Source organism: Myotis myotis, unplaced genomic scaffold (genome assembly GCF_014108235.1).
Source record: "Myotis myotis isolate mMyoMyo1 unplaced genomic scaffold, mMyoMyo1.p scaffold_m19_p_7, whole genome shotgun sequence".
Taxonomy (NCBI): Eukaryota; Metazoa; Chordata; class Mammalia; order Chiroptera; family Vespertilionidae; genus Myotis; species Myotis myotis.
The window spans coordinates 85,827,583-85,846,417 of record NW_023416379.1 but is presented as its reverse complement, the minus strand read 5'-3'; the positions used below and the strand labels follow the sequence as shown (position 1 = coordinate 85,846,417).

General features: G+C 57.2%; 2 protein-coding genes across 5 annotated transcripts; both read right to left on the bottom strand.

The window, feature by feature from the left end:
* Positions 1–250: 250 nt before the first annotated feature.
* On the bottom strand, positions 251–14,491 carry CUL7 (cullin 7). 3 transcript variants are annotated; one of them, XM_036317084.1, is made up of 26 exons: positions 14,150–14,491; positions 12,770–13,357; positions 12,195–12,346; positions 11,558–12,058; positions 11,017–11,155; positions 10,718–10,914; positions 10,216–10,444; positions 9,237–9,474; positions 9,044–9,149; positions 7,891–8,118; positions 7,531–7,621; positions 7,259–7,430; positions 6,986–7,091; positions 6,605–6,700; positions 6,245–6,420; positions 5,810–5,943; positions 5,290–5,472; positions 4,924–5,030; positions 4,650–4,832; positions 3,128–3,288; positions 2,773–2,989; positions 2,394–2,658; positions 1,521–1,666; positions 1,253–1,379; positions 900–1,105; positions 251–663 (listed from the first exon to the last, which is right to left on the bottom strand). In XM_036317084.1, exons 2-26 carry the CDS (start codon positions 13,347–13,349, stop codon positions 340–342), a joined length of 5,064 nt encoding a protein of 1,687 aa, XP_036172977.1. In that variant the 5' UTR covers positions 13,350–13,357; positions 14,150–14,491; the 3' UTR covers positions 251–339. The 3 variants fall into 3 exon arrangements, with proteins under 3 accessions (XP_036172977.1, XP_036172980.1, XP_036172978.1); XM_036317087.1 differs by having other exon boundaries at positions 9,237–9,471; XM_036317085.1 differs by lacking the exon at positions 14,150–14,491 and adding an exon at positions 13,997–14,126.
* A 310-nt stretch (positions 14,492–14,801) lies between these two features.
* Positions 14,802–18,747, bottom strand: MRPL2 (mitochondrial ribosomal protein L2). Of its 2 annotated transcripts, XM_036317091.1 has the most exons (7): positions 18,559–18,747; positions 17,044–17,209; positions 16,147–16,288; positions 15,920–16,035; positions 15,738–15,848; positions 15,377–15,450; positions 14,802–15,051 (listed from the first exon to the last, which is right to left on the bottom strand). In XM_036317091.1, exons 1-7 carry the CDS (start codon positions 18,652–18,654, stop codon positions 14,839–14,841), a joined length of 918 nt encoding a protein of 305 aa, XP_036172984.1. In that variant the 5' UTR covers positions 18,655–18,747; the 3' UTR covers positions 14,802–14,838. The 2 variants fall into 2 exon arrangements, with proteins under 2 accessions (XP_036172984.1, XP_036172985.1); XM_036317092.1 differs by lacking the exon at positions 15,377–15,450 and having other exon boundaries at positions 14,868–15,051; positions 18,559–18,746.
* Positions 18,748–18,835: the final 88 nt, after the last annotated feature.

Below are 18,835 nucleotides of genomic sequence, written 5' to 3'. Positions count from 1 at the left end.
TAGGCTTGAGCCTGCAGCCCACCAGGTGAAAGCACTTCTGACCACACACCCTCTGAGAAGGGGTGGCGATCCATCCCTGTCCACTTAATCCCCTGCTGAGGGGCCGATGCTAAGTCACACCTGACTCCCTCCCTGCACGATTCTCCCCACGCTGTCACCTCACCCTAGTGACTCCTGGACGGCACGAGACGGCCTCAGAACCAGAGGACTCTTCTTCCCTTTTAGCCAGTGAAGCCTGCCAGATCCCCAGCAGTCACCACACAGGCCGCGTACTCCAACTCCTGCATTTTATTTCTGTAGGAAGCCGGGCCCTGCCTAGCCCTAGTCCCATCTGCAGGGCTACCGGAAGGTGGAGAAGCTCTGGGTGACGGTGCAGGAGGCATAGGGCACACCTCGAGATCGAATCTGCAGGGTGTGGAAGGTGAGGGGTGGGTTGGGGCCTGAGGAGCCCGGGTTCAGGGACTCGGTGTGAGGCTCCATCAGCGTCACGGGGACTGCGTAGGACAGCACCTGGGGCCGGTCATCACGGCGTCTCACCGTGCCCTTGCCCAGGAGGTGCAGGATGCAGGAGAGGACATCAGTGCTGCTGCAGGCAGACCCCCTACCCAGGCCGCTGACCAAAGCCCTGGGAGGACAGGGGCCCTTCTGCCACGCTTCCAGCACCTGGTATGGAGAAGGGAGGGGGATAACAGGTCAGACACCCAGCTCTCCCACGTCTAGCTTCCACTCCAAGCACAAGCTGCCAGGGCAACGAGCTCCAAGGGCACCAGGTGCACCCCAACCTCAACCCTCCCAGGACCACAGGGAACCAGAGGCTTCAAATGTGGGCCCACCTCCCTCTGTGGACGGCACCCCCCACCCCAAAGCTCCATCACCCCTGCCCACCCCCACCCGCCTACCAGATAGACAAGCTGGCCAATGTGCAGCCCCTCGTCCCCGTGGGCCTTGAGGATTCGGACGATGAGGCAGTTCAGAAGGTTCCGTCTCTTCTCCAGGTTCCGGCCCTCTTCATCCTCAGCTTTCAGGTACGTCTGAGGGGGGATGAGCCACACGTTGCCCCTCCTTGGCCTGGGCTCCTCGCTGTCATCTCGAATCTTGAGCACACCTGAAACGAGCACTAGGCACTCGGGAGGCGGCCCATGACCAGGCCGACCTGCTCAGGCCCCTCCGCCCTCAGCACACGCCTCCCGGCTCAGCCCCTCCGCCCTCAGCACACGCCTCCCGGCTCAGCCCCTCCGCCCTCAGCACACACCTCCTGGGACGTCCTTTTGCTCGTGAAGGTCCAGGGGGCCTCGTGAGGAGGTGAGAAGCCCAACGGCCTGATTCAGGGTGTCTGCAGGGAGCCCCGAGAGGGCCCGCAGGTTCTCCACGGAGACCGCCTAGGGAAGGGGGGGTCGTTCAGGGCTTCCTCACGGGGTGGAGCGGAGAGGGTGGAGGGAAGGAGGGCAGGAGTCAATGTTTAGGGAAAAAGATGGGAGATGAGGTGGGAGAGAGCAGGGAGGAGCAGACAGCTGGACCACCTTCAGGTTGTTGAGATAGAGCAGCAGCCACATCTGCACGGTGGACACATGCAGGGTCTGGTCCCCAAACAGCACCTCGGCCCGGCCCAGCCACGTCCACTGCAGCCGCCTCTGCGGGCCCTGCTCCAGGACAGGGTAGCTCTGGCCTGGTGAGGGCACACCATTGATTAAGCTTTGGCCCCGCTAATTGCAGAGCGTGTGGCCCAGCATGTGTGGACACAGGCTCCTGGCCTGAGCTCTCTGGAGCTCAGCCTTCTCTGCTCCCGCCAGGGGAGCCTCAGGCACCGGGGAGCCCACCACGTGCCTAGCCCTGACTCTCTTTGTGGGTGGTGAGGAGGATGGAGGAGGATGGGGGCCTCAGTGCCCTCTGTCCCAGGCAGGCTCTGGTCCGCGCCTTCGAGGAGTCCCCCATAGTTTAGGGAGACAAAACCACAAAGTGAGGAAGCGCAGGGGCTCCCATTGCCTGGGATCCCCTGAGAGAGAAGGCATGTCTCCCTGGTTAGTCTGGGACCCCCTGAAGGTAGGTCTGATTCTCATCCCCCTCCGGTGTCACTGCCCAGCCCAGGGGGAGCTGGGGTACAGTGACTGACCTACCACAGAGGGAGAGAAAGAGAGCCCTTTCTGGGGGCCTCAGTGCCTCCTGCCTCCATCCTCCTCACCACCCACAAAGAGAGTCTGGGTCTTATGTTCAGAAGGCAATAGTTCAGCGACCTAGTGCCTAATAGCCCCACCCCCTGCCCCAAACCTAAGCTCCTGCCCTTTCTTCTCAAGTCTACCCCATCAAGCCTCCCAACCCCAGGGCCCGCCCCAACCCCCAATTCTTCCCCAGCATCGCAGCCTCCCCACCCCCGTTTCCTTCGCTCCGCTCCTCACTCTTGTTGTAGAAGTTGGAGTATCGGTTCAAAGTGCCCCTCAGGTAGGAGGGCAGGCAGGTTCTGGGGTTCAGCGTGTGGCAGATGGAGGCAGTGGGCCAGCAGCGTGGTGACAAGACCAGCACAGACACTTCCGGCATTGCCCCTTCATAGTAGAGGTCTTCGTTCTCCTCCTCCTCCTCTTCCGTCACCTCTGCGGCTGCTGCGGCCCCGGCTTCCTCAGCTTCCTCTTCGTGCGCTCCCGCGTGCTCCTTGCCACTGGCCTCCTGGCCACCAGAAGAAGGAACACAGGTTCCCAAAAGCCGGGGGCCTCCCAGGTCTGCTCCATGCCTCTCTGCTTTCCGAGCCTCCCATCTGCTCCTCCCTCCCCTGGCACCCACCTGTATTTTCTTCTCCGTGTCCTCCAGCTTCAGGAGTTCCTGATCCAGCCGCTGGAGCTGGTAGACGTGGAACTGGCGCTGCAGCTCCTCAGAGGTGCTCAGGGTCCGCAGCATCTGCTGGGGGAGGCGGTGGGGGAAGCAGGCACCGATCTGCTCCAGCACGGCCCCCTCCAGCCAGCTGCAGCCCAGGCTCAGGAGACGGTCCGCCATGTAGTGCCTGCAGCACACACAGCCCAGGCCCGGCCTCAGTGTGGGCACTCGGCACGGCCCAGCCTCCTGCTCCAGGCCTCCAGGCTCCCAGACCCCTCTGTCGGCCTGCCTCCCCCCACCTCCCACTCCCGAGGCCCACACTCACTGGTAGTAATGCTCAAAGGTGGTGGCTATTTCCAGGCCAGAGAAAATCAGGACGGTTTCCAGGCATCGCTGCAAGTGCGCCAGCATCTCCATCCCCCGGGCCCCACCAATCCGGCTGCCCTGGATCCGCTGGTCAATGTGCCGGGCAAACTGCTCACTCACCTGGGCAGTGGGAAGAGCACAGGAAAACCATGAGTGGGTTAGTGGGTGGGAGCAAGTGAGGGGGTCTGATGCAGTAGATACGAATGGCTCAAAGCTTCATAAATTGGTCAACACTTTCATAAAACTTTTTCAAAACATGTTTTTATTGATTTCAGAGAGGGAGAGGGAGAGAGAGAATCATTGATCGATTGCCTCCTGCACGCCCCCTACTGGGGATTGAGCCGGCAACCCAGGCATGTGCCCTGATAGAGAATCAAGGTGTGACCTCCTGGTTCACAGGTTGATGTTCAACACTGAGCTGGCTGGGCCATAAAACTGTTTTATAAAGTCATTAACACTTGTATTAATGAGAGGGAGAGGGAGAGAGAGAAACATTGATGTGAGAGCGAAATATCAATGGGCTGCCTCCTACATGCCCCCTACTGGGTAATGAGTCCGAAACCCAGGCATGTGCCCTGAACGGGAATATGCCCAACCAAGCCACACTGGCCAGGGCTAGCAACCATAATTTAATATGAGGAAATACGTTATATGTACAAAAATGGTCACGCTGCAGCCTCACTAATGAAACAAAACGACCAAAAGCAGCTCGGGCAGCCGCTGCCTCACGCTCCCACTGCGTCCTTCCTTGCTTACCAGAGAGCCTGTAACATTTTAGTTTATCATCTGCTTAATTCCATGTCTTTCCTAGAAGACGAAATTTTTGAGGGGACAGACTTCGTCTATCTTCAACTCTTAGCACATTTTAAGCGCTTGTTAAATATTTATGGGATGATGCGAATGAAGGAATAAATTATAGTACATCCATTAGATGGAATTTAGGCACAAAGAAAAAATGAGTGCAAATAGCAACACTGGCAAAGGCTTTTAATGTAACGATCAAGGGAAACAGGATACGGCATTTTAGGTACTCATGAGTGAACTGTTAAGTCATGCATTCAAATAGGAGAAAGTTTATCAACATATATTAGGATGGCATGCTGTGGGTCACTATGCTTTTTCTTTGAATTAAAAAATATATGTTTATTGATTTTAGAGAGAAAGGGAGAAAGAGAGAGACATCAGTGTGAGAGAGAGAAACATCAATCAGTTGCCTCCCCTGTGGTCCTCGAACAGGGATCAAACTGGAAACATAAGTATGTGCCCTGACAGGGAATCGAACCCTCAACCTTTTAGTCTATGGGACGACACTCCAACCAACTGGCCAGGGCTTTTCTTTGAATTTTTGATAGCATGGATATACACATAAAAGCCCAAACAACAACAACATGGTTATGTCCCAGTGCATGCTGCTTACTGAATGGGAATGGAAGGTGGGCCCTTCTGAGGTGGGGAAGGGAGAGGCGAGGTGGGAGGCTTACGTGGGCAGCTTTGAGAAAAGGGAGCTTCAGCAAGGCCCCAGCACAGCCGTTCTGCAGCGCCAGCAAGAAGGCTGCCCGTGGCCCAAACAGCTCGGAGCTGGACTTCTGCAGATTATTAAACTGCTCACAGTAGCGTGGCACAAAGTCGTCATCCCGCCAGCGTGAGGTCAGAAAACTGTTCACCTGGGGGGAAGGGGCAGCAGCGTGAGGAGGCCACCCCACACCATGGCAGTTCCTCCCTCCCTCCCTCCTCGCCCCGCCCCGCCCTGCCCACCTGCTCCTCCACCGCTGCCTGCCAGCAGCGGGTCAGGTTTTTCACGATGCTGCTGGGAAGCCCCGGGGTAGCCAGGGAGCCCCAGTCGTGGCTTCTGTTTCTGCCGTCTGTGGAGACAGGGAGGGCGGAGGAAGGTGGGGGCAGCCCTTCAGCTCCTGGGTCCCCATTCAAGGCTGAGCCCGGGGGCCTTTCCCGACATGCTACCACCCCAAATGATGCTCCTGGTGGGGGGACACACACTTGGAAGAGGAATAGGCTGAGCACACAGGGAGGGGTAGGGTGAGGAGGGACAAAAGCCGTAGAATGAGTGGGGGCACACAGGGCAATGCCCCCACCGAGCTCCCGCCCGAGTCCTCTGGTACTCACTGGGCCGAGGGGCGGCCCCCGCCGCAGCGGGCACCTCACAGGGCTCCACGTGCACCAGCAGGTGGGTGAGGCGGCGCACCCGCGAGGAGAAAGCTGCCGCGCGGCTCTGAGGGTTGTGGGCCGCCTCCCGAGACTGCAGGTACTGGTCCAGCAGCCAGCCCAGGGGGCTGACGCCGTCCTCATCTGGAGGCAGAGAAAAGAAGCCACAGCAGGGCATGTCTGCAGGGCCATGGGGGAGGCTGGCAGGACTGGCGGGTGGAGAAAGAGCAGTGGACAGAATGATCTGGGGGAGGGAGGTAGCAAGGCCCCTTCTGATCTTATGGGGTCGGCTGGCACCTGAGAGACATGGGAAAGGAGGTGGCCCCTGGGCTGTGAGAAGAGGGACACTGGGTTTCCAAATACAAGCGTAGGTCACAAAAGGGACAAGAGCAAAAACCGGTGGCTCTAGGGTAGAGCATGAAGAGGCCCGTTAGTGGGGCCGACAACTGGATGGCAAAGGGGTCAGGGGTCGGATGGTTACCGGGGCAGGTGATGTTCTGCACCAGGGGGCTGACCAGGGCCTCCCAGCAGGTCTTGCCCAGCGCTTGGGCGGCCTCGTCGTCAGGGAGGAAGCGATCAGCAAAATTCTGCTCCTGGCGCAGAGCCCCGTTGAGTCTGGGGATGAGGAGGAAGGAGGAAGGAGGAAGGTGTCATAAGTGGCCCCAGTGTCCACCCAGACCAAATCCCCACTGGGTACTTGGCAACCCCCGCCCCCCCAAGTTAACTGGCACATTCCATTCCCAGGGCACCAAAGCAATCTCGTTTTTACTCTTTCCTTCCCTCCTCAGACTACAGAACACTCCAGCCCCTCCCCAGGCACGTTAACTCTCTCTCCCACCCGCCACGGAGCCCGCCCAGCCGCCACCTGTGACCTCTCACCTTTCGCACACACAGGCACACACATGCTCGCACACACCTAGAACTCAGGTGCAGGAGGCGCTTGCGGTCCTCCGCTATGTCCTGACTCCAGGCCTGCGCCCGAACCATGTAGAAGAGGCGTGTGTGACGACAGAGCTGCTCCCGGAACACTGGCCAGAACGTGGGCTTGGGGCCCAGGACCTCCAACCCCCGGATGCGCGTGTCGATGCCGCCCTGCAAGGCGCACGGGCCTGCTTCACCTGGTGCACAGTCTCCTCAGGAGGGGCTGCCGTCAGCCACACCCTCAGGCCTCACTCCTGGAGCTGCCCACCACCCAGCTGGCGCTCTGGCCCAAGATCTGCAACAGCTGCAGGGCAAGAGCCCGGTGCCCGGGAGCCACACCTCACGCCTGCCCTACCTGCTGGCAGCGCTTTATGCGGATCTGGATGACGGGCCAGAAGCGGTTCAGGTTCTCCAGGAGGACCACCCGGCGGGCGGAGGGCATCACGTTGACCTGTGGGGGGCGGGGGAGGCTGTCACCTCCGTGTGTGGATGGGAGTGCTGAGAGCACAGTCTGTTCCTGTCCCTTGCGGTGTCCCTCCCTTCCCAGCCCAGGACGTGGGAGGCCCTGATGCAAGGGTGCTGCTGCCACCCTCACCGTTCAGGGCCTGATGCCATCACGTAGGCACAGGGATAAAGGCCTCTGCTTTCTATGGGGCCCAAGGCAGAGAGGAATGTAGGAGTCTGGGCAGGAGGGTTGATCCTGTGAGGGTTGGTCTCACAGCACAGGGGTCCCTACCGAGTTGAGTTCTGTGTTAAGAGAGCTGGCGCTGTCGCCCCCGAGCACCACCACCCTGGCCGGCATGTAGCTCGAGTCTTCGCCGGCCACCAGCAGAGTCAGCTGCCTGGGAGCAGGGAGAGGAACCAGTTGGAACTGGAACCAGTCATATCCTTGCAGACGGAGCCAAGGGGACCCTTTGGTCATGTTCACGGGGGTGGTGCTTCGCCCAAGACAAACACGGAAATCGTGAGCAAGTGTAGGGTGGCCAAGTACATGCATGGAGCCTGTTACCTGATGAGGACGCCCTGGCGCATGTGCACGGTGATGGAGTGGGAGCCGGTGCTGCCGTTGGACTCCCAGTAGGTCTTGGGGTTGCGGTCCGTCAGCTTGCTGGCCCAGTGCGGGTTGGAGGACACCTCCACCTTCTCCCAGCACTTGTCCTCCTTCACTTCCACACTGGAGCCTGGGGGCGGTGGGAGGGGGTGGCGGTCACAGCCCGGTAGATGTGGAGGGAAAACAGACGCAGGTATGGGGGCACGAGTGACGTGGGGACAGGCACGGACCCTGGCACAGATATCTGAGGAACACGTCAAAGAAGGGGATGTTGATGGGTCGGTGGGTTCGTCGGTGGTCTTCGATCTGACCCAGCACCATCTGCAGCCGGAACATCGGAGAGAAGGGGCACAAGGAGAGGGAGGAACACGGAGAAACAGGAACACGTATGGAGAAAGACCCAGCAGCAATGGAACTTCCTCCGCGCCACAGGCAGAGCAGGTCCACATGGGCAGAGGCGTGGAGAACAAAGCCCCAGGGTTACTAGACTCACCTGCCTCTCCCAACTTCAGAAACACGCCCGCCCCTCCACTGCTCAGCTTCATATTCTTACCATGTGTGAACCCACAGCTTCCATCCTTCCCCCTGACCTGGATACAGCCTCCCAGGATGTTGGTGGTGAGCTTCCTGTAGAGGTGGGCATGCTTCTCACACTTGAACACCATGTCCCGCAGCTCCTGGGCCAGGTCCAGCTTCCCCAGGTGCTTCTCCAGGGCCTTGGAGACGGCATCGCGGGCTCCCAGCTGATTCAGCACCACGGCATAGTCCCTGCTCGCGGAGGCCAGGCGGTGCAGGAAGAAGATCAGTTCCTGGAGCACCTGGGGTGTGGGCAGGGGAGTGAATAAAGGGGACAAGGCACCGGCCACAGGGGCACCTGCAGTAGTGGTTACTATACACCCACTGGGTGCTGGGTGCTGGGGCTACTGCCGTGAACAAGACAGAGTGAGGAAGTAAAATGACAGGGATGGGGAAGACACAAGGGCTGGGCGGAGTGAGAGAACCAAAGACAAACTGAAATGGAAAAGCCAGGAGGTGCTCTGCCCCCCTGGCGTTCTCCACTCCTGATTATGTTTGCAGGAGGTGCAGACAGCACCACAGCGTGTTTCTCTTCCGGCCCAACTGTCCCAAGAACCAGCTGTGGGGCTGCACTTTGCGATCCTCAGGCCCTAAGCAGGCACCTGTGGGCGGGGAGGGGCCGAGAGGGACCAGTGTGTGTGCGCACAGCGAGTCTACCCCGCCAAGGTGTATGCTGCAGACACCCACTGCACCAGGACCCTAGTTCTCTGACCCGCCCCAGCCTCTGTGCCCGGGATGTCTTTGTGGCAGGGGACTCTGGGATGTGATGGTCTCCTCCGTCTCCTGTACCCACTGAGGCTCTTGATGTCATGTGGACATACCCTTTTGTGTAGAAAAGGAGCTGGCAAATAAGATCGCACATTGGGGTTGGTTTATATTTGCATAAGGAAACACAGGGAGGATATATAAGGGGCCCATGGAAAACAGGGATTCAGGTGGGAGTGAGAATTCAGTATATAGCTTATTATATCGTTTTGATTTGTGAATTGTGTGAATGTATTACATACTTAAAGAAATAAAAGTCAATTTTAAAGCCAAACCCAAACCAAGGGCACAATGCTCCGCTGTGCCCTTCAGAGCCCCACCCAGGAGGTCTGCCTCATCAGAGACTGCCTTGCGTCCCCTGCCTTCAGCATCCCCCCCCCACCCCAAGCAGGGCAGGGGTACCTCTCGGTCAGCGTCTGGGGACCGCAGGCAGGCCATGCAGGCATCCATGGCCTCGTGCCAGGGGAGCAGCAGTGCCTCAGGGAAGTCCACCAGCCGCATCAGGATTCTGGGGAGCAGTGGTGGAAGGAGAGATATGCAGCGAGTCTCAGAGACCCCTCTCCCTCCACCCCCCGACCTGTCACCACCGCATCACCTCAGAACGGCCAGGTGCAGGGCTCTGTTGGCTGCTGGAGTGTCCAGGCTCTGCATCAGCACCAGGAAGGGCTGGGGCTGCTGCCGCAGCAGCAGCAGCAGCGACTTGACCTCGCTCTCCTGGGTCCCCTCTGAGCTGAGGGCTTGCTCCAGATCCAGGACAATTTTCCCAGCTGGCCCATAGCCCTCCACCAGATGCCGCAGGGGGCTGCGGGGGCACTGCGTCCGGGGTTCTTCTGCTACAGGACAAGGGAAGTCACAAGGGTTGGCCACGGTTAGTGATGTGAAGGATCAAAAAAGGACAAATTCCTAACTCTCAATCTTGTTTCCTAACTTCTTTAAAAATGTTTTTGATTTGCTTTGTCCCCTTTGTTTTAGGGCAGCAGTTCTCAACCTGTGCGTTGTGACCCCTTTGGCGGTCGAACGATCCTTTCACAGGGGTCGCCTAAGACCATCCTGCGTATCAGATATTTACATTACGATTCATAACAGTAGCAACATTACAGTTATGAAGTAGCGACGAAAATAATTTTATGGTTGGGTCACAACATGAGGAACTGTATCTAAGGGCCAGAAGGTTGAGAACCACTGTTTTAGGGTCTCATAACACCGCATAATGTACTTATGACAGCTTCATGACAAATTTTATATTTTCTATCCTTACAATTGCAAAGGCGCTTCCCGTCCACAGAGCAGAGCATTTCCCTGTATCTAAAAGCGTTAACAGTTTTTCTCGACACTAGGAAAAATGTGGAGGCTGGGCTTTCTCAGGCTTTAAACTCTCTCCGTTTTCTAACTTTATATCCTCCTTCATTCTATGGAGGGAGCACAGTGTCTGCTTCTCTGATTTGTTGCTCATCTCTTAGGTTTCAGCTTCTCCCTCGGGTGCCATCTCTTCCGGACAGGATTGCACAGAACTCAGCACAGACAGCTCCGGGGCTCAGGCCCTCCAAGAGGCCGCTGTCTGTCTGGTGCCCCACCTTCCACTCCGGCTGCACCCGCTGATTCCTGGGGCTGGGGCTGGGCTTCCAGCAGGGATGGGTAAGCCGGCTGCCCTGCCAGGGCCTCGGGCGCATATTTCCTGTAGACGCGGCAGCTGAGCAGGTCCCTGAGAGCGCTGTCATCGAGGCGCTCTGGCAGAGCCAGCAGCAGGTCCTGGGCCAACTCCACGGGCACGGCCAGCTCAGCCAGGATCTCGTCATCCAGAACCTGCCATCGGGAGAAGCTCTCACTGCGGGCAGCCCTCTGAGCACAGAGGCTCAGGGGACGGGGTAGGGGCGGGGGTCTCTGCATATGCCTTCTCCATCCTGAACCTGTCATGGCTGGCAGCTGGCTCCTCCCAGACGACTCGCCAACTCCTCCGAACTTAGACCCCTCCCCTGCAGCCCCTTCCACTATCAGCCTCCATGTCCCACCGGAGCCCTCCAAATGCTCTAGTTCAGTGCAGCCCGTGCAGTGGAGCCCCCCAGCTCTGGGGTCTACCTCTCCATCCAGGTTCTCCTGGAGGATCTGCAGAACCTCCTGGTGGTCAGGCCCATCCAGCTTCTTGATGAAGAAGAGGAGCTCCCACCACTCGGCCTGGGTCAGGTGTTCGCTCTCCTCCGTGTCCTCATCCTCAGGCAGCACGTAGGGCACGGCATGGAGCTCTGCCATGGGCTTCCATCGCCAGGAGGGCAGGGCTGTGGAAATGGGGCATCAGGCACAAGGATCACTGCCCGCCCAGCCAGCCAGACCACCGCTCCTGTGCTCAAAGCTTACTCCAGCTCACCCTCTGGGCTCACCTACACCCTGGGCTCCACTGCCCACTGCCCCCCGGTACTCATCAGCCTCCACCATGTCCTCAATGTCTTCCTCAAAACCCAGAATCTCCAGCATGTGCCAGTGTACCCAGTAGGTGCGGCCAGTAGATTCCCACAGCACCTGGAAGAACATGGGGAAAGAGGACAGGGAACAGAAAGCTCACTTAATGACTGGCTGTGGCCACATGATGACCACACAGCGCTCAGATGACCCCTGGCCAAAACACTGGAGAGCATGGACACAGCCTTCCCCTACGAGCACTGGCCCTGCCTCTCCTCTCACCTACACTTCCTCCTGTCCTCCATCACCCTGACGCCCTGGCCCTTTGGGAAAGCCTGTCTGTTACCTTCCTGGGAGTCTTCCTGACCTCAGAGCCCTCTAAACCCAGATTTTTCCAGCCTTCCGAATGGCCCCCTTCTCAATAGACCCCTCTTTGACCATTTCAATTCCCTTGGGAGTTTTCTCCTGCCAGAGTCCCCTGCATGGAGGCCCCATCAGGGTCCCACCGCCATGCGCTCTCACCTGCACAGGGGGCACGCCATTGTTGCTCTGCTGGAACTTGCCCTCGTCCCCAGCACTGATCTCCTCGTAATTATCCAGCATCCGCACGCGCATCCCTGGCTGCAGTGTATCCCGCACATACAAGGCATAGGTATTGCCACTTGCGAACTCAGAGCGAGGGCGAAACCGCCTTGACCTCCTGAGGGAGGACTGGGCCTGGGTGGGTGGCAGTCCTGGGCCTGCATCTGCCAGCTGGGGCTGGAAGATGGAACAGGAGGACCGAGCCAAGGGCCCCTGTCTGCTGGAGGCCCAGTCCCAGCGCATGGCCTGCACCAGCTCTGAGATCAGGGTGCCCATGGCCATGCTGAATTCCAACTCCAGCCGACCCCTCTCCCTGCTCAATTCCTCGGGAGCAGAGCTGTTCTGGGCTCCTGGTTCTGCAGCACTGTCATTCAGCTGATCCAGGAGGGAGGTGACATGCAAATAGCGCTTCACCAGGGAGAAGAGCAGCCGTCCTGGGACCTGTAGGACACAGTTTTTGGCCCATGTCCACTTTGTCCCAGCTTTAGCCCCTCTCTCCACACCATCCTCTATGGAAAGGTATAAAGGCCTGGTTGCTAGATCTTCACAGCTCCACCCCCAATGCCCCTGACAATACCTGTGGCAGCTGAATGCCCTCGAAAGACATGGGGTATTCAGAGAGTGTGGCCTGTGCAAACAGAGCCAGCAGGGCACAACGGCTGTCAAAATCCAGGTGTTTCTCAATGGCCTCTTGTTGGCTCAGTGACAGAAGAATCTGGGTCCGGGTCCCTGTAACCCACACCCCAATCAGTAACTGCTCCCTAACCTTAACTTTCCCAGGCATCTCTCCTAGACCCCCCCCTATACCCTCCAATCCTTTTCCCACCTACACTAGGAATGACATGATTTGCTTCAAAAGCCAAAACTTCCTTTTTCATATATATGAATGCATATATATATGTATATACACACACATCTTGCAAAAGTCTACACTTCCTTTGCCTAGACAGCCAACTAATATGAGGTTCTTGGGGACTCAGTCTTTCTTCTTTCTGTAGAGGTGCCCCTACCTACCACCCCACCTCTTTTCTTCCAACTATGAGAGAAGTGCAACAGATCATTTACGTATTGATGAGGTCAGAGGCTCCTGTGAGGCCCTAAGCCCGCCCAGCCGCTCTCCTGCTCTCCCCTCCTCCCCACACTGCTCCTCACCAGCATCATGGGAGGCCAGGGCTTGTATCATCCGGCCGGCGCTCCAGCGAATCTGATAATCTGGGCTACTCAACATGTGCATGAGCAAATCCAGCACCCTTGGGTCTTTGAAGACGCCAGCGAGGGGCTCGATGCTGGCATAGGCACTGAGCACATGGACAGTGTGAAGCAGAGGAGCAGGAGGGATGGTGCCCACGCACTCCTCCAGCTGCCGAAGGGCCCTCTCAATCAGGGACTTCACATCCGTTTCCATCTCCTCCAGCACAGACTTGTCCAGGGCCCCAGCCTCCCCTGCAGTCTCCTGGGAAGGCCAGATAACTTGGCCATCCTCGCCCAGCATCTTGTGGCAGTTCGCATAGATCTCGTCACTGGACATCCATAGCAGGATGTGCTCAGCCTTGCAGTCCACTTGACTAGAGCCCCCGTCCCCATCCTCCCCACGCCTGAGGACGAGCCAGCGGATCTGGTACTCTGGATGCCCATTGTGGCCCAATCGCTGGCGGATCAGCTCATCGGGATAGGCATGCAAGCCGGGCCCCAGGGGCACTCTGAATTCCCTGTAGCGGAGTTCCCCCACCATCCTGGCACCTGGGACAAACAAGGAAAAGAGAGCAGGCAAGTGAGATTGAGAAGAGAGGTTAGAAAGTCAAGGACACCCAGGAGAAGGGAAGCAAATGCGGCACCAGCTGTTGGGCGGGTGGGTAAAGCGGGGCCCAGGAGTTGCCTGCTGCAGGCCGTCGGGGCCAGGCTTGAGCAGAGGAACACTGGGGTGTTTGCTGCAAGAGAACACAAAATGTGGGGGCTAAGAGGGAGGGGGCCTAAGGCCCTGCAGCCTGGAGTGGGTTGGTTTAGCGCATTGGGAAGGGGAGTGGGGGGTGGGCAGCCTTAGAGTCCCAAGGGAATCCGAGGTCCTGGGTCAGGTGGAGGCAGCCCTGGGAAAGGGGTAGATGCGGCCCAGAGGGTTGTGTTGGGGAGTGTGATGAGAAGCAGTGCTGGCTCCGATGCTTGAAGCACAGGTGTGAGTCGCAGAGGAAAGAGAACTGGTGGTGGGGTAGGGGCAAGGCGGAGGGCTGGGAGGAGGACTGGTGGGCTGCAGGCACGGATGACTGCGGGCACTGGGGGCACAGGAGCAGCAAGGCCGGCGGGGGCAACACGAGGCCCAGGACAAAGTGGGGAGGAGGCCGGGTGCGTGAGGGGGGCAGGCTTGGGAGGACCGGGGTGGCAGACCTGAGCAGCGGGAGGAGCTGGGAGGTGGGAGCGCGACAGTGGGGTGGGTGGCTGGGCAGCGTAAACCAGAACCCCGGGTGGTTTGGAGAGCAGGGCTCGCTGGGCTATTGGCGGAGGCAAACCCAGGGAGGGCCGCGGCGGGGCTCTGGCCACCTCAGCAGCAGATGGAGATCCTGGTGAGGCCTGTTCTTCGCTGAGCTGGGGCCGCACAGGCGATGGCGATGGCGGCGCCGTTGGCGGGCAAAGATTTGGGCCCCCAAAGGGGGTCGAGATGGGGAGGCGGGAGGGGGCGTGCCCCGCAGGACAGCGTCAGGCCGGGGGCGTGGCGAGCAGGGACCTCGCCGCTGCGCTGTCACCGCTGCCAGCGCGCAGGTCTGCAGCCCCAGGGGCGGGGCCCAGCCGCGGTGCCACCCGCCCAGCTCTGGGGGCTGCCACCTGCCCGGAGCCTCGGCTCATTTCCTGGCCCAGCGGAAAGCGAGGGGCCCTGGGAGCAGGGGGGCGGAGCCGGGGTTGCCACCTCAACAACGTGCCGCCCTTTCCTCTTCCTTGCGTCCTCCCTCCTGCCACCGGAAGTGCCTTCCCCCTTTCCCCAAGCCATAACTAAGACCTTGGGGGTCATTTATTACCCCCTCCTCCATGACCTATGAAGGAACCGAGAGGGGGGCGACGGCTGGAAGCGAGGAGGTTGCAGGTTGCAGCCAGTCTTTGCCCTATATTGTCTCTCCCTTTCTCCCCGGACACGTTTCCTCTGTCTTTCTGCCCGTCCAATATGTACCACCTCCCCTCCCAAAACACCAAAAACAGATAAAAATGGGGGGTCATTTTATTAGAGTCCAGAGGTGTCAGCTTTGGGCAGCCGCTGAGGGCAGCTTCACGTAACTCTTCATTGGGGGTAGCGGCCGAATCTTTCTGCCAGCCCAGCCCCCCTTTCGTTGCCATCGCCCGCTGTTGGGCCTCTTGCCCAGCCAGCGGTTCCGCCCCGCCTTGCCAATGACCCGTTTGTTATGATCAACGTTGGATACTCGGCCTACTGTTGCTATGCACGTTTCCAGCACCTGACAGAGAAAGCAGAGGGAGAGATCGTATGGTGGGGGGAGAGTCTGACCATGCTGAGGGCAGGACTCTTGGGAAGGGAGAGGACGGGGAGAAGCACAGCATAACTGAACCTGAGTGCAGGTCCTACAGGAGCTGAAAACAAAAGACAGTGTTCTCTGTTCCATCGTGGGGCCAGCCTGACTGGACAGTCCCTCTTGCAGCCCAAAGGACAGCCCCAGCTCAGGGCAGCTCCTGACATAAAACACCTGGGAGCTACGTGGGCCAGGAAAGGTACATTCCAAAAATTCCTCCGTTGCTGATCCCTCCCACCGTACCCACACACACCTGCATCTGCCTCTTAGAAGGCAGCTGGATGATGGCTGTGCCATTCACCTTCCGTAGCAGCACACCGCACGTCCCTGGGGAGGGAGAAGCAGCTTTGCCACCCTCCACAGAGGAGGAGGCGGGGGACAGACTTATAGGGGCCACACCCCTTCAGGAGCATATAAACTGGAGAAGGATGCATGCAATGTTTTAGGTGAAAACATAAGCACTTCTTCATCCTTGTTTTCCTTTTTTCTTCTTTTCCTCTGCCAATGGACCAGATGTGGGTCTTTGGTTCAGAGAATTGGGATCTTGGGTACCACCTGGCCTTCCAAATTGTAAGACTCGTCCCCCTACCCCCCAGCAGCTTCTTTCTTCATACCTGCGGCTCGGATATACTGGGCCCCCCGGCCTGGCTCGCTCTCCACACTGTTGATGAGGGTCCCCACTGGCAAGGCCCCAAGAGGATGTGCATCCCCTTCTCGAGGAGCAACTAAAAGACAGAATTTCATCAGCAACAGAAGGAGCCTCCCAGCCCACACACATCCGGTGGCCACCTCTCACCTGCCATGCGGCCTATGTGGTCAGAATTAAGGATTATATCTCCAGCCTGCATGTTTTCCGTGGCAACGATCCAGCGTTTCCGGTTGCCCCCAGCAACCAGAGCTATGTCTGCTGACCTGTTCAGGGTGAGTGACAGATGAGCAGACCATCTAGGCAGCCCCACATTTCTGAAAAGCCACAGAGTAGTCATCCAGTCATGCCATCATCACCCCACATCCCAAACTTGCCTACAGGGGTCATAGCGGACGAGGATGACCTTCTCCTCAAAGGGTCCCGGCTTGGTGTCCTGCTCCGGCCGGAACCGAAGAAAGTCAATCATGCGATAACGTTGCTTGTGACCCCCACCGATACCATGCACTCGGATTCGGCCTATGGTCAGGACAGTGAGGGGACATAATCCACGTCAGAATAACAGGCCTGTCCTGGGCAAAGAGCAGTGTTTCTAAACATGAGTCAAGCAGAAAATTATAAAAAATTTCACAGCACAGTGGGATAAACGGGGATGGGGAAACACATGGACCTTGGTAAAAACATAATTATATGATTATTAAAATTGTATAAAACTTCCGGATAAATTCTCTGTAAATTACTAAATTCAGTAAGTTTATTGAGGGCCACATCAATTTCAACTGTTATCAATTTTTTGAAAGATGTGGAGAAAAAGGCCAGGAAACTTGCTGCGAATGCCCAGTTTTCTTCTATTATTTAGATGTCTTTAGGTGCACAGACCACCTGCCTGTTGCTTTGTATTCTACTCACCCTGCATGGAGAAGAAAGCCAATAAGTGTGTTTTAATTATATCCCTCTGCCTGTACCAACACATAGAACTAGCGTCCTACCATGTTTTTTCCCTTTATTGTTTTTTTTTTTTTAAATATATTTTATTGATTTTTTACAGAGAGGAAGGGAGAGAGATAGAGAGTTAGAAACATCGATGAGAGAGAAACATTGATCAGCTGCCTCCTGCACATCTCCCACTGGGGATATGCCCGCAACCCAGGCACATGCCCTTGACCAGAATCGAACCCGGGACCCTTCAGTCCGCAGGCCGATGCTCCATCCACTGAGCCAAACCGGTTTCGGCTTTCCCTTTATTGTTTAAATCCTCTTGCCCTTGCTCCCACCTGTGTGGTCTCGGCCTCCAGATTTCCTCATTTTCTGTGGTGCGACGGTATACGTGGTACGACTTTTCCAGGACACAAACTTGGCACTCAGGGCCACAGAGGTAAGGAATGGGCGGCAGGGGAGCAACATCGAGGCAGAGGACAGCTGGAGAGCATTGCTTGTCGCCTGGAGATAAACATAAACCTCTTTCACCGGAAAGCTAACTGAAGGGGAGGCATCATAGAACCGAGAGAGAGGGCAGAGTGACCATCAAGTTGAGCTTGTAGCCCACCTCCTCCTGGAAGTGTCCCAGATCAGCTGTCTAAAAACTCTACCCTTCACAGCTTGTACACGTTAACAGTGTGGAATGTTTATCCAGGTGTATGCTCGTGGATTACCTCTCCTCACTTGATCCTTGTACCTTTGAAGTGTTTTCAATGTTCTCCCCTTGGTGCGGCTCCCAATTCTGGCTCAATTCTCCTTCTCCAGGAAACCTTTCCTGCCCTAAACAACTCCCTTTTCCAGAGCTGGGAACTTCCACACACCCATGTACCACCATCAGCACCAATGCCTTTTGCCCATGTGCACTATGTTTCTGGGAGTTTTTCAGATACAAATGGAAGGTTGGGATCATTTCTGCGTTGTTCCCTCTTGCATTCCCAGAATTTCACAGAGTAGGTTTTGAATTTTAAGTATGCATCTGCTGCCCAGCTGGTATAGCTCAGTGGACTGAGCGTCATTCCATGGACCAAGAGGCCCCGGATTCAATTCCCGGTCAGGGGCACATGCCCGGGTTGCGGGCTCCATCCCTAGTAGTGGGCGTGCAGGAGGCAGCGGATCGATGTGTCTCTCATTGATGTTTCTATCTCTCTCTCCTCCCTTCCTCTCTATCTAAAAATCAACAAAAACATGTCTTTTTTGAAAAGGTCTGCATCTGCCGAACTCTACCATCAGCCCAAGGTCCAGACAGAGCAAGACTTTCAACTTTTCTTTTCTGTGACTCATCAATTGCCCACTAGGAACCTTAGGCTCCTGTTCTTGGTATCTCACTCTGCATTCTCTAATCTCATCCTTAATGGTTTTTATAATGGTTATGATATCATAACCATTGCATAATCTCAGGCTTTGAAGCCAGTCGGACTAGCTCAAAGCGTTGGTGTATGACCTTAAACTACTCACCAGTTTTCTCTCATGATAACATAAGGTATAACTACCTTACAGAGTGATTTGAAAGAGTTCACTTATTTAAAACCTCTATTACTTATGCCTGGCTTATGCTAGGCACTCAATAAATGTCAATTACTACTGAGACTTGTACAACCGGTTATTCATAAAGCACTTTCACCTCCAATATCTCGTCCGAGGAATCCAGCGGCCCTGTGAGATAGCAACACTTACAGAGGAGAAAACTGAGGATTAGAGTGACTTTATCCAAGGTCACGGGCCGGCGTGACTAACCACCAGACTCGCAACCCCGCCTCCCATCCCCGGGTGTCCCCTTTCCGGCGGCCTCATTCCCTGGTAAGCTGCGTTACCTGGGCGGTCGGGAGCACACTCGGGCCGGGGGCGGCGGCAGCCGGGGGCCCCAGACTCAGAGAGCCCAGAGCACGGGTCAGTACCCGCAGAGCCATCAGTGTAGCCAGGCACCGCCGGGCTAGAGGTAGTGGTGCCGTGCTGAGCCCTGCGGCTGGCGCTGCGAGATGACGCTAAAGATCCCCTGGGCCGTCGCTCCCTCATGACGTAAAAGGGGAGGAAGGAGAACCGGAGAGCACGCCGTGTACACACCTCCGTTCTTGCGTGCGCGTGGTCAGA